Source organism: Chrysochloris asiatica, unplaced genomic scaffold, assembly GCF_000296735.1.
Source record: "Chrysochloris asiatica unplaced genomic scaffold, ChrAsi1.0 scaffold00029, whole genome shotgun sequence".
NCBI classification, from domain to species: domain Eukaryota; kingdom Metazoa; phylum Chordata; class Mammalia; order Afrosoricida; family Chrysochloridae; genus Chrysochloris; species Chrysochloris asiatica.
In genome coordinates, this window is record NW_006408547.1 from 18,547,871 (window position 1) to 18,561,992 (window position 14,122).

General features: G+C 44.6%; 1 protein-coding gene and 1 pseudogene across 1 annotated transcript in view; one reads left to right on the forward strand and one right to left on the reverse strand.

Moving 5' to 3' along the window:
- Window positions 1-2,637, forward strand: part of COL4A2 (collagen, type IV, alpha 2) — a 184,425-nt gene extending 181,788 nt beyond the window's left edge. Inside the window, exon 46 of the mRNA XM_006851540.1 lies at window positions 2,380-2,637. Within this exon, the coding sequence (XP_006851603.1) occupies window positions 2,380-2,637 (258 nt within the window). The remainder of the gene's footprint in view (window positions 1-2,379) is intronic.
- Window positions 2,638-9,745: 7,108 nt separating this feature from the next.
- On the reverse strand, window positions 9,746-10,427 carry LOC102839911 (annotated as a pseudogene).
- Window positions 10,428-14,122: the final 3,695 nt, after the last annotated feature.

The following is a 14,122-nucleotide window of genomic DNA, read 5'->3' on the forward strand; positions in this document are numbered from 1 at the left end:
ACAGAAGTCCACTGAACATTGTAGGACTTAGCTTCCCGCTTCATTGCTGCTTTTACCCCACTTCCCCCCATCGGTGATACGTGTGGTCACCAATCAGAGCGTGCATTTCCGCTGAGTCTTAGTCTTGGAGGGGGGTTTGCGTTGAGAGGACCTGGCCACTTGCCTTGATGTTTCCTAAGGAAGTAATTTGTCTTTTTTAATTCCACTTTCCAAGGAACTTTGTGTGTATGCCCACACACTGAAATACAGGGGACCTACCATATGCCTTGGAGTCCTGGTGTGGTGTGGCGCTGTGGGTTAATGCACCATACTGCAAAGCCGTTTGATCTGCAAGGTCGGCGGTTCAAGCTCACCATCTGCTCCTCAAAAACCCAATACAGGGTTGCTATGGGTCGGAAGTGACTTGACGATACTTAACAACAACAACCACATATGCCTTAATGAAAGCTAAAAAGCTTATGAAACCGAAAGTCAAATTCTAAAATAGTGGAAAAAAAAAAAAGAACGAACCCTGGTGTTACAATGGTTAAGCGATTAGCTGCTCACCAAACTGTTGGTGGAAAAACCACAGAGAAAGACCAGGTGATCTGCTCCCATGGGGTTAACCAGCCCAAGCCGACCCACCCGTTGGTGGTGGTGGTGTGCTGTGTTTCCACTCATGGCAGTCCTTATAGGGGTTTCCGAGGCTGCAAATCTTTATGGGAGCAGATAGTCTTCTCTTGCTCCCACAGAGGAGCTGGTGGATTTGAATGGCTGACCTTGCAGTTAGCAGGCCAACTCGTAACCCACTAGGCTCCTTTATCAGGACCCTCCAGGGGTAACCTGTACAGAAGCAGACAGCCACGTTTCTCCCACAGAGCCAATGGTGCGTTTAAACCGCTGACTTTGGGTTTAGTAGCTGAGCAGTTTAACTAATACGTGACTAGATCTCCTTCTATAAAGACTGTTGTTGTTAAGTGCCGTCAAGTTGGGTCTGAGTCATAGCAACTCTGTATAGGGTTTCTGAGGAGCGGCTGGTGGGTTTGAACTTGCCTACCTTGTGGTTCAAACTGGCCTTGTGGTCCAGTGCTTATCCTACAGCGCCATGCCAGGACTCCTCTTTAAAGATTGATGTGTGGTTGTTACGTGCCATTGAGTCAGTTCCAACCCATAGCAACCCTGTATAGGGTTTCCAAGGAGCAGTTGGTGAGCTTGAACCATCAACCTTGTGGTTCAAACCATCTTTGCAGTCCAGTGTTTTAACCCACAGTGCCACAGATTACAGCCTAGAAAACTCTCTGGGCAGTTTTCTCTGTCATGTGGTCACTATGAGTCAAAATCAACTCAGTGGCACCTAACTATAACACCAAATATGATTTGAAAATTGTTTAGTAAAATAGAAGAAAAAAGAGGCAGTATGGTAATTGTTCTCCCTAATTCTGGATTTGTCTCTTCCCTCAGAGACCCTCCTCCTCCCTCATCTAACCCTACAGCTGAGTAAGACTTTCAGTTACTGAAATGGCCTATTTAACAGGCCTCTGATTGAAAAGGAAAATCAAATTCATAAATAATACATATTCCTTATTTTAAAAATCAGTAAGTAGAGATTTAAAAACTAATCCAAGAAAGGGAAAAATCATTAAAACCACCCACAATTCCATAATTCATTACCTAATCATAAACATTTTCAGAGAAAGACAGAAAGTTCCACTTTGGTGCTTACTTTTAATTTATCACCTCAGATGCTAGCATATGCTCCTTAAAAAAATTACATTTGGGTATCAATTCTGCCAGATTTCTTTTTGTAATGAATGGCTATCTGGGTAGTTTTTTGTTGGGGTCTGCTTTGTTTTTACAAAACTGGAGTCAGCTGTATCTATTGATTATAATGTGTTTTTGTTGTTGCCGTACCTTTTACTGAAACACACTGTAAACATGTTTGTGTCAGCCAGTCCCCTCCTACAGCACACTGAGGCTCAGGGTTCACCCCCTCATGCTGAACACCTACATCCGAGACTGAGGTAGACAATCCCCCCGTCCCCCCATTTCTGAGCTCTCTGCATTAGCTTAGATGTTCATGATTAGCTTTAGATTGGTTCAATGAAAACCACCTCCCTCTCTCAAGAGCAGACGATAACCTGACACCTGTGGGTTGTGTGAGGCGTCTTGGTGCGCAGCGGATTGAGCACTGACAGTCAAGACCACCAGAAGCTTGGAGGGAGAAAGATGCCGCTGTCTGCCCCCATAAAGACTGACCGTCTGGGGACCTTCGGGAGCAGTCATACTCTGCCATATAGAATCGCTATAAGTCAGAATCCACTCGTTGGCAGTGGGTTTTGGGGGTTGGTTGCATTTGTTTGCACTTACATACCCGCTCTGTATCTCCTCCCTTCTATGCAGCACACAGCCGCAGGGGATGAAGGAGGTGGGCAGTCTTTGGTGTCCCCTGGCAGCTGTTTGGAGGACTTCCGGGCCACACCTTTCATCGAATGCAACGGGGGCCGAGGGACCTGCCACTACTATGCCAACAAGTACAGCTTTTGGCTCACCACCATCCCCGAGCAAAACTTCCAGGGCTCCCCCTCTGCGGACACCCTCAAAGCCGGGCTCATCAGGACACACATCAGCCGCTGCCAGGTGTGCATGAAAAACCTGTGATGCTTCCTCTTCAGAAGAAGGGCGACGGGGAGCCCAGAAAGTGCTTTTCTGCTAAGTCGACACTCAAATTACGAGTGTCCATTTTGGTGCTTATTCTTAACTTCATACCTCAGATGTTAACCCTCAAACTGATTTGATTTTATTTTTCTCAAAAAACAACAATAAAATCTACCAAAGGAGTTCAGCACCAGCACTTATACCAAATAGCCACTTTGCTCATCTAATAGTTTCTGACCAGTCTCACCTGAGTCCAGAACGAAGTCCTGCCCCTTCATGACACTCTAACCCTTCCATATAGGTATTAACAGACCCTACGCTCCCAACAAGGCCATACTAGACTATCACAGCGCTAAGTGTAGCTAGCTACTTAATGTTTATCGTGTAGTCAGCATCCTGTCAAATGCCCCAGACAATTCACATATTTAACGGAGGATGGACAGAGCAATACAGCAGCAAATCAAAACTTGTAGCCCAATGGGTTCAGAACTCATGGCCACTTACTCCCACCTGCGGGTCTCCTTGGGCCGGGTCCTGCCCTGTGTTCTAGCCAACATCGAAACAGCATGATTCTCTCCCAAATGCTGTTCTCAGTACACTTCTGTGGACACTGAGTCTCCTGGGTCCCCTCACGAAGGCCTAGTGGGTTTTTTATTTTTACAAAAGTATCTGACCTTTACTGCCAGCTGTCATCCCTCCCACGAGCTCCTTACCACATAGGTAGGATTTGACCAAACGCACCTCACAGTGGCAGTCTTCAAAGCTAGTCTGTTGCCAGCGGTGTTACTTGAAGATAAACTCTGTAGAAGCAATCCGCCATCTCTCTGCCGTCCGTTATCCTGAAGATTTTACCCTCCATTGTTCTTCCTGCAAGTTGTATTTTTATGATTACTGTATCCTTGTGTAACGACCACTAAATAAAACTTGGTTTTGAACATTTTTAAACCCTAACTCTGACTGCTTTTATTTTCTCAATTGTTTGTTGTTGTTAGGTGCCATCGAGTCGGCACCGACTCTTAGCGACCTTATGCACAGCAGAACGAACAATGTCTGATCCTGGGCCAACCTCACTATTGTTGCCATGCTTGAGTCCATTGATGCTGCCACCTGGCCAATCCAGCTCATTGGGGGTCTTCCTCTTTTTCTCTGACCCGCCATCTTACCAAGCATGATATTCTTCTCTAACGACTGTTCCCCCTTCTGACAATATGTCCAAAGTATGAGAGACGAAGTTTGGCCATCTTGGCCTCTAAGGAGCATTCTGGCTGCACTTCTTCCAAAACGGATCTGTTGGTTCTTTTGGCAGCCCATGGCACTTTCAATATTCTCCTCCAACACCATAACTCAAAAGCATCATTTCTTCTACAGTCTTCCTTATTCACTGTCTAGCTTTCGCATGCATATGAGGTTATTGAAAATACCATGGCTTGGGTCAGGCGCACCTTAGTCCTCAATCTGACATCTTTGTTCTCAACTGTAGAGCACAAAAAGCCCCACATCCAGGTTCACCCGCCGTCTGAATGGTCCAGCATCATGCTGCTCTCCTTTGGCTGGGGGTCTTGTTCTCTGATGCCAAACTCATTTCTGCTCAATTTTTGGTCCCATTTGCCTTTAACTTACACCTTACACCTGGAGCTAGTACCCTGTGCAGATTCTGAAGCTGTTTTCTTGAGTTTAAATAGACTTAAACTCAGTGTCTACTAATGTGAGCCCAAGTCTATTGAGCCGCGTTGCCATCCATTCCTCAGGAAGCTGTGTTTATGTTGAAATTCATCATTGTTTACAGAAAACACCACAGGCATCTCCAGTATGAATATGAATGGTGGGTATCTCTCTAACATTCTTACAGAGAAATGCAGTGAATTACAACAGAACTCCCCAAACGCAGATCCCAATACTGTCAAGAAATTGTCTCCAAACATGTTTCTGCCTTTGATTTCCCTTGAAATCTAAACTCAGAGAAATTATTTTAATCCATTAAAATTCAATCTCATATTAATTTTTTCCTTAAAAAATACAATTAAGTACTCTGGTAGTGTAGTGGTTACGAATTGGGCTGCAAACCTCAAGGTTAGCAGTTCGAAACTACCAGCTGCTCTGCAGGAGAAAAATGAGACTTTCTGCTCCCATCAAGATTTACAGCATCGGAAACCCTGTGCAGGGTCGCTATGAGTAGGAACTGACTCCGTGCACATAACCAATCAACTTTTGAATTATATTTTAAATAGATTAATGACTATCTTGGCATTTTCCAAAAAAACAGACTGAGACATGGCCACGGAGGACTCAAGTGGAGAATGGAGTTGCCGGCTGATGGGAAGAGAGGGCATGTGACACTTGCAGATGACACCCACGTGACCAGGACTGGATGACTGGATGATCAGAGCTCAACCAGGAGAAGAAAGAATGAGGGACAGGGTGGGGGGTGGGGGGGGAGAAGATGACTGAGCTGATCCAAGCTGATGAACTTAACCTATGCATATGAATGCAGTGACACAAAAGAGGCAACAAATCCTTACAGCAAGAAACATTCCCACCCCCTCCACACACAGAGTAGACAGAGATGGGCAACTTGGACATTGGATACCCAAATGGGGAGGGAGGGACTATAAAGGCAAGAAGTAACTGGCTTACAAGCTTTCAAGAGAGAACCTAGACCTAGGGGGCATGGAGGAAGGCAGAATCACCAGTGAGTACTATCCAATTTGTCTAGGTGGAGCTGATGAAATGAAATACAGATGGGTTACGTGCGATACTGTAGTGAATAATGGTTATCAAGACAGATTGTGAGTGTTGGAAATGCAAGGGTAGATGTTTTGTAGCAAGGAAGAGAGCGATTATTTCTCCAGTCTAGGAGCAGAGATCTCTGGGACCACCAACTGATAAGAGCCGAGAACGGACCCCACCCAGAGAACCAGGGTTGCCTGAGATGGAGACAGAGATGATGACATGGAGGGATGAAGCGGCTAGGGACTTTGGATCCAGAGAGGGAGAGGAACTGTGGGCCAAAGACTGAGGGGGGAGGGAGGAGTGTAGAGCACGGGCTTCTAGGATATGCCCTTTGGTTGAAAGACGAAGCATGGAGGGGATTGGAACCATGGCAATGGAATGATACATGATGGAATGAATATGGAACTGAGGTTCTCTCATGTAAACTATCATATAACTCACAATAAACCATAAAAAAAAAAACAAAAAAAAAACCAGACTGAGACAAAGACTTTTACTAAGGAAGTTTATTTGGGGAAGTGATTCTAGGAACTGGAGTAAGGTCTAGGCAGAATGAAACCAGGAAGAAGACAGCAACAACCCATCCTATAGTGGTTACAACTTGGGGTTCAATCCTTCTGGGACCCACTATGAAGGGGACAAAAGATGTCTCAACTGTCTAGCTGAAGCATGGGACAGGAAGTATTTATCCACTAACTCCTGTCCCCAAGAGTGTGGGGTTGCCCCAGGTATGCTGACCTGCACACTTCCATATACACCCGTACTCCTGCATTGCTAAGCCGGTGCCTACTGCCATACCAGGTGGTGGAAGCAGAGAAGCCAGGTGCTCCCAGCACAAGGTACTATCAGACGACACCTGTACACGGCTAGTTGTCACAGCAACAGCTGAATCAAAAAGCTGGGCCAAGAGCCTGTGAGACCAGGGCTCAAAAGATGTTCAGCATAGCAACTCTGAGATAGCTTGTTAAAACAGCTGTTTATTTCAGGCTCTGGTCCCAAGAAGGTAACTACAAAGTATGCTTATGATGCTGAACATGGCTGCTTGGCTCCTGTTATGAATTGAACTATGCACGCCCCCTCAAATGTGTTGGATCCCTAGCCCCTATTTGTAGTGATGTGCTTGTTGAGTCACTTCTCACAGTGCCCTGTATAGGGTTTCCAAGGAACGGCTGGTGGCTTTGAACCACCAATCTTGAGGTTAGCAGTCCAGTGCTGATACTACAGTGCCACACCAGGGCTCCCTAGCCCCATATGTTGTTGTTGTTAAGTGTCGTCGAGTCGGTTCCGACCCACAGCGACCCTGTACAGGGTTTCCAAGGCTGTAAATCTTTACAGGAGCAGAAAACCTCATCTTTCTCCTGCAGAACAGCTGGTAGTTTCAAACTGCTGACCTTGCGGTTGGCAGCCCGATTTGTAACCACTACTCTACCAGAGCTCCTTTAGCCCCATAGAGTGTGGGTATAATCCCAGTGAGAATACAGTTTTCTGTGTTGTGTTAATCAAGCCACGCCAGAGCAGGGTGCCCCAATCTTAATTGCCTCTGAACTACAAAAAGAGCAGATTAGACACAGAGGCAAGTACAAACATGGGGTCACATGAAGATCACCAAGGAACTAAGTCCTGGCGTGGCGTTGTGGGTTAATGCGCTGGACTACAAGGTTGGTTTGAACAGCAAGGTTGGTGGTTCAAGCTCACCAGCTGCTTCTCGGAAACCCTATACAGGGTCACTATGGGTCAGAACTGACTCAGTGGCCCTTACCAACAACACAGAAGCAGAAACAGGGATCTCCCCCTGCCTCCCCAGATCCAATAGAGCAATACTGTCCTCGCTCTGGTGTTCCAGCGGCCCGCATTCAGACTTCCAACCTCCCAACTGTGAAGGGAGTTCCTGGGTTACACAAATGCTTCAACATGTGACTACTACCCAAAAGGTTGGTAAACTGAACCTACCCAGGGGCAACTCAGAAGAAAGACCTGGTGATCTACTTCTAAAAGATCAGAGCCCTGAAAAGTCCATGGAGCACAGTTCTGCCCTGAGTTCTACTTAGAATCAACTTGATGGCATCTTGTAGCATAAACTGTTAGAAGATACATTTCTGGTCTTAAAGCCACCCCTTTATGGTCTTACCTTTATAGCAGCACTTGCTTTAGATGTGACACGGAGGTGGAGGGAATCACAGTTCAGAGTCAACTGTCCAGTATTAAACATAAAAACATTTTAAGACCTTAGACCTAAAATATATCAGAAAAGAAAAATAAAATCACAGTCCCAGAACATCATTGGATTAAAAATGTAGATCATAAAGTATAAACAACAAAACAGACGAATACTTCCTAACGCAGTATCTTTATGCAACGGACCCCAAAGCCCTGCTCAAGCATATTGGGTGGAGATGCCCTACTCTTTCTTTTTTCCCGTCACTTCCCACGAGTCTAGAGTCCTCAGCTGCTCTCTCTCCATGTCCCCATCTCTTCCTCCCTCCATCTCTGGCATCGCTGCTTTCTGGATAAAGTTTCTCATTCCGCTTGTGCTCTTCTCCCTTGATGGTCCCAGGGTCCTCTATTCCTGGACTGTAAGATTAACCACTCCCCTGTTTTTGTTACAAAACTTCTACCTGTACAATTGTGCCATTCACAATTAGTCATAACAATTACTCATTTTTTAATCATAAGAATCGTATCCCCACCTCTTTTAACCAGACCCATCTAGACAAGATGAAAACTATTCAGTGGGGACACTTTCTTTCCCCATACACTATTAAACTAAGCTCCCGTTTTAAACCTTGTAAACCAGTTACTTTGTGGCTTTATCGCCCCCTCGTTTTAGGTAACCAGTGTGTAAGTTGCCCTGATGCTTCACTCTCAGCTCTAGCCCTTTGTGGCTATGGCCTTGTCCATTGCCTCAAGTGTCCTCAGGTCTCACCACACTTTGTAGCAACCAGCCCCTTCCTCATCTCCAGGTCAACGGGAGTCAATGGACTGTGGTTGGACTCAGCCCACTTTTTCATTGCTGCCTTTCCCCCTCTCCCACCCACCAGTAGACCAACGTGGTCGCCAGCAAGCTTACATGCTTGTTTGTGTGTTCCCTTTGAGTTTCAGTCTTAGAGTGGGGGTTTGTCCTGAAGGAACTTGGTTGCTTGTCTTGATGACTTCCTGGTGAACAACTTGCTTATTCTTGTAGTAGCCAGTCATACTGCTATTTTTGCTTTGGGTTTTTCCTGGCGATCTTTCTTTGAAGATGTGTCTTCTGACACTGTAGCTGTCCCAGGCTGGTCTGCTTGTCCTTTGTAGTGGGAATGTCCCACCTCAGAAAGTTCTGGATGGGGCTCAGGATTCCATCAAAGGTCCTATACTCTGCAAAGGCTCTGCAAGAGGCTTATCTCACTCGGCAAGTTCTAGAACCCCTTTTAGGTATTCTGCTCAGTTATAGGCTTACAAGCTTTCTGTAATCATGTTTCCCAACATTCCTTTTTATCCAACTCAAGTTTCAATTTTACAATAGTAGGAAAGGGAAACCAATATACATAAGACAGTCAAGCGTTTTAGTATTATTTCCCCTTTTCAAACTATGCCCAGAACCCTGTATCACAGAGCCCTGTTGTTCCAAAGTTGAGCATGCATCGCTATTTACCTCTGTCCCATTTAGCACATGCAAACCTCTCATCTACCTTGTTCTTCCACCCCCTCCCACTTCTTGTGTATTGCCCTCCCCAACATCCGAACTATGTTTCTGCCCCTACCCTATGCTTTACTGTCACCTCCCTCCACCTGCCCCAACCCCTCCCACCCTAACCCCACCAGTAACAAACAAAGAAATTGTTTTAAGTTTTAATATAGGTATCATTTCTTAAACTTTTATAATAATGGTCTTATATGTATTTGTCCTTTTGTGACTGACAAATTTTACTCAGCATAATGTCCTCAAGATTCTTCTATGTTATGTGGTAGCTTACAGCTTCCTTGTTGTTCTTCAAGGTAGCATAGTATTCCATTGTGTGTGTGTACCACAGTTTGTTTATCCATTCTTCAATTGATAGGCACTTAGTCTGTCTCCATCTTTTTGCTATTGTAAATAGCGCTGCTATGAACATTGGTGTGCACATATCTTCTCGTGTTATGGCTTGTATTTTTTGTGGGTAAATACAAAGTAGTGGAATTGCTGGATCATATGGTATTTCTATTTCCACCTCTCTGAGGAAGCGTTTTCCTTATTCCTAGTGATAAACAGTGCAGGGCTGGCTGTGGCCATTTTGTGTTGACGTTTGGTCTTTTTTTTTTTTTTTAGCATAAGTACTATTTATTGAAAAGAACAGAAATGATAGAGGAAAAGGCCCCTAGGGACAGGGTGGAACAAGACAAGTAGTGCATCTCTGCCTTCTGCTCAGCACAGCCTCTTGTTTCCCCATTGGGCCATCTTGTTGTTGATGGGCATCTTGAAGAAGCGGTCGGGATAGCATGTATGCAGCTATTTTCTCCAAAGCCTCAAAACGGCACATGAAAGCCTTCAGATTTGGGAACTCATCCAAGCAGTTGGGCTCAAACATGCAGTTCTGACCTAAGACATCATAAGTGAGAAAGTCCACAAAGGTGAGCTTTTTCCCTGCAGACCAAGAGAATCTCCCCAGGAACAAAGAGAATTGTTTCAGTTGTCCAGGCATCTGTTCCATGTATTGAGGCTTCAACTTTTCATGGTCAGGGTTGTAGCAGATCCGTACAAGTTGCACGCGGAAATCCATGACTTGATTTTCTATGACGTCTACTCGAATCTTTTCTTCTTTTGTCTCACCATACATATTGTGCTTGCTAGCGATGTAGCACAAAATGGCATTGCTTTGGGTGATCTTGTTCCTCCCATCCATGAGGTAGGGCAAATTAGAAAAGTCCAGGTCTCGCTTGAATTTCACATCCAGCCATTGGCTTCGATCACAGTCAGGAGCTTCTCCGCACGTGTACCGTTTGTCCTCATAATCGGTATCCGTGAATTCTAGGCGCATGCCATCCGCATGCGCCAGCCCGCAGATATCCCAGTAACCTAGGAACATAGACCGATTCCAAGAACTCATCTTGCTTCCGTTTCTCAGCTGGCTGAACTTACACCACGCGCAGGTGGGGGATTTTATATCCGGCCTGCCGTTTGGTTTTAATTGGAACCTTTTCCTTTAAATTCTGTTGCGCAGATCTGTACGCATGCGTAGTAGAGCCCTCTGGGGATGGGGCTAGGGTTGGGGTGTCCACTCATTCAAGGGCCACCTCTAGTCACCAGAATGGAGGCACACAGACAGCGAGACACCAGTGAATGGATACAAAAAGAAAAGAAAGAATGTCCACAGCTTTATCTCCGAGGATGGGTCAGACATCCGTGACAGTACTGATCCTTCCCTCCTTCCGTCTTGCCCAAGATGGCCTCTCTGATAGCCGCTGGTCCCTGCAGCTTTCCGAAGTACTAGACTTCTTGCTTCGGCTACAAATTCCACTCGCTGTAAGCCTTCCAACTTCTAAATATTCCTTTATATGTGGTTCAGAGTGAGTTCTGGGACCTGCTTCGTCCTGTATTCTGCGTTATTGCTAAAGGAGCTCTTCACTGCACGTCTCCCCGATCCATCCGCCAGCAAGCCTCAAGCTTCGAGGTGGACAGGTAAGCATGTACTTCCCTCTTCTCAAAGAGCACATGAGGTTTCGGGTTACATGTTGGAAGCATGCTTACCCCCAGGCTGCTATTACCAGAAAGAGTCCATCCACTTATTTTTTTTAAAAAAAGAAAAACGGTTTTAGGCTTACTGAAGGGGGGTATGCTGGAGAAGTTGCTCTCCTAACTGGGGATGAAGGCGTTGAGAAATGTGCACACGCGCTGTCCTCTGGCTGATGGAGTTGTTTCACATGCACGGAGGGACAGCAGTTCTGATACTGCTGTGAGCGTCTGCAATAATTCTAATACTGCTGTGTACGCCTGCAACAATTCTGATACTGATGTATGTGTCTGCAATAATTCTAATACTCTTGTGTACGCCTGCAACAGTTCTGATACTGCTGTTGTGTATGTCTGCTGGAATTGAACAATTAAGGAAATGGACAGCAGTTGGCCAGAGACACGTTTCTCACTTTGGAGTAGGAGGCTATAGAAAATCACAGGAAGCGGGCTAGAATGAGTCATGTGATAGCAGGTTAGCACTGGAGTCATCGGGAAGGACTCATGTTTGGACTAATACAGGTTGATGCTGTTAAGTGCCATTGAGTCAGTTCTGACTCATAGTGAACATGTGTAGAATTTCCAAGGAGTGGCTGCTGGGTTGGCAGTCCAGTGTTTATCCCTACAGCATAGCTACAGGTAGTTAAATATGGAAAGATTTATAGATTTGAGGGTAACTCAAAAAGTATTCCTACTAGGGTTCCAGCTCATATGAGGGGCTCCAAAAAGTTTCTGGAAAAATTCCATTATTGTTTAATTCCATTTTCTCATCAACTTTTTCATAATAGGAGTATGTGTTAGTATACACACTTAGGAACCCTCTAGCATAGTGGCTTACAAGTTGGGCTCCTAACCGCAAGATCAGCAGTTCGAATCTATAGCCGCTCCACAAGAGAGAGATGAGACTTTCTGCTCCCATAAAGATTGACAGCCTCGGAAACCCTATACAGGATCGCTATGAGTCAGAAACACAAACACCACCACCATACACACATAGAGGGCGCATGGTGGCTTCATAGGATAAGCACTAGACTGAGAACCACAAGGTTAGCAGTTCAAGTCACCAGCCACTCGTTGGCAGAGAGATGAGGCTTTCTGTTTCTGTAAAGATTCACAGTCTTGGAAAACCCCATGCAGGGTTGATACGCGTCGGAACCGACTGCATCTTAAACATAATTAAAGACACTGTAACAATTAGCACATCTTAACACCCAGATCTTGATTTCTAATGCCATTCCTCAATAAAAGGAATTAGGGTTCCTTGGGGAAATGGCTGATTCTAGCACTGCAGTAGAAAATACATGAGATTAGCCTGTAGCTTCTTATAGAATCAGTAAGTAAAGAAATGTTCATTACACATACACATGTGTTCACTAATGGAGGTATGTCCAAGAGACACGAGAACTCCCAATGGCCAAAGCCAGAGAAATTTATGCAACAGAACAAATAAAGCATTACTAGATTATAACCCTAAGTATAAAATAAATATTCTTGAATCCCTGAATACTGATAGAAATAAGTAATCGAATTAGTAAGTAACGAGGGGAGAAGAGATAAATATCCTGTGTAGAATTGCAAATCAATTCTGCAGATGGTGCCGCTGTTGTTAGGTACCACTGGGCCGGTTCTGACTCAATGGCACCTGAAGGAAAGACTGTCCGGTTCTGTGCCAACCACATAATTGCTGCTACACTTGAGCCCATTGTTGCTGGCACTGTGCCAAATCCATCTCATTGGGGGGTTTTCCTCTCTTTTACTGACCTTCCACTTGACAAGCATGACATCCTTCTCCAAGAACTGGTCCCTCTTGCTAACATGTATGAAGTTTGAAAAACAGAAGTCTCACCCTCCTGGTTTCTAAGGAGCATTCTGGCTAAACCTCCAACACAGATTTGTTTGTTCTTCTGGCAATCCATGATACCTTTAATATTCTTTTCCAACACCATAACTCAAAGGCATCAAATCTTCTACAGCCTTCCTTATTTATATTGTCCAACTTTACATGTATATGAGGCTGTTAAAAATATCATGGCTTGGGTCAGGCACACCTTACTCCTCAAACTAATTATCTTTGCTCTTTAACACTTTAAAGAGGTCTTGTGCAGAGGATTTGCATAATGAAATAAGTCATTTATTTTCTTGCCTGCTGTTTCCATGTGTGTTGATTATAGATCCAAGCAAAATTAAATCTTTGACAACTTCTGCCTTTTCTCCAGTTATCATGATGTTATTTATTGGTCTAGTGGTGAGGATTTTTGTTTTCTCTACATTGAGGTATAACCTATACTGAATATTCATCAGTAAGTATTTTAAGTCCTTTTCACTTTCAGCAAGCAAGGTTGTACTAACAGTTTCACAGATTGTTAATGATTCTCTGTCCAATCCTGATGCCACCTTCTTCTTCACATAAGCCAGCACCTCAGATTTATGTTCAATGTAAAGAATGAAAAAGTATGGTGAAAGAATACCACCCGGACACACACTCTGCCTGATTTTAAGGCAGTCAGTGTCCCTTGTTCTCTTCTAAGGACTGCCTCTGGATCTATGTACAGGGTCCTCATGAGTACAATTAAGTGTTCCAGAATATTCATTTCTGTAATGTCATCCATAGCTTGTCATGATTCACACAGTCAAAAACTTTTGCATAGTCAATAAAACACAGGTAGACATCTTTCTGGTATCTCTGCTTTCAGCCAAGAGATCCATCTGACTTTAGCAATGATGTCTCTCATTCTACATCCTGGTTTTGTTTCTGCAGAGAACTCAGCCCAAGACAATGTTACTGAAAAGGGGAAAGATGGCTTCCTGGTTGTTTGGCTTCCAGGTTCAACTTCCTTAACACCAAATCTTTCAGCTGGGAGAATTATAAATGGAAGGGGACTGTCATTCTGTGAAATGTCTGCTGTGTCCCAGACACTCTGCCAAGTATTTTTTTGTTTGGTTTGGTTTGGTTTGTTTGTTTTACATGGGAAAACATTAGCTTTACTTTCATTCTGTCGTACATCGTATCATTGCCATGGTTACAATCCCCTCCATGCATCATCAATCGACCAAAGGGTATACCCTGCAAGC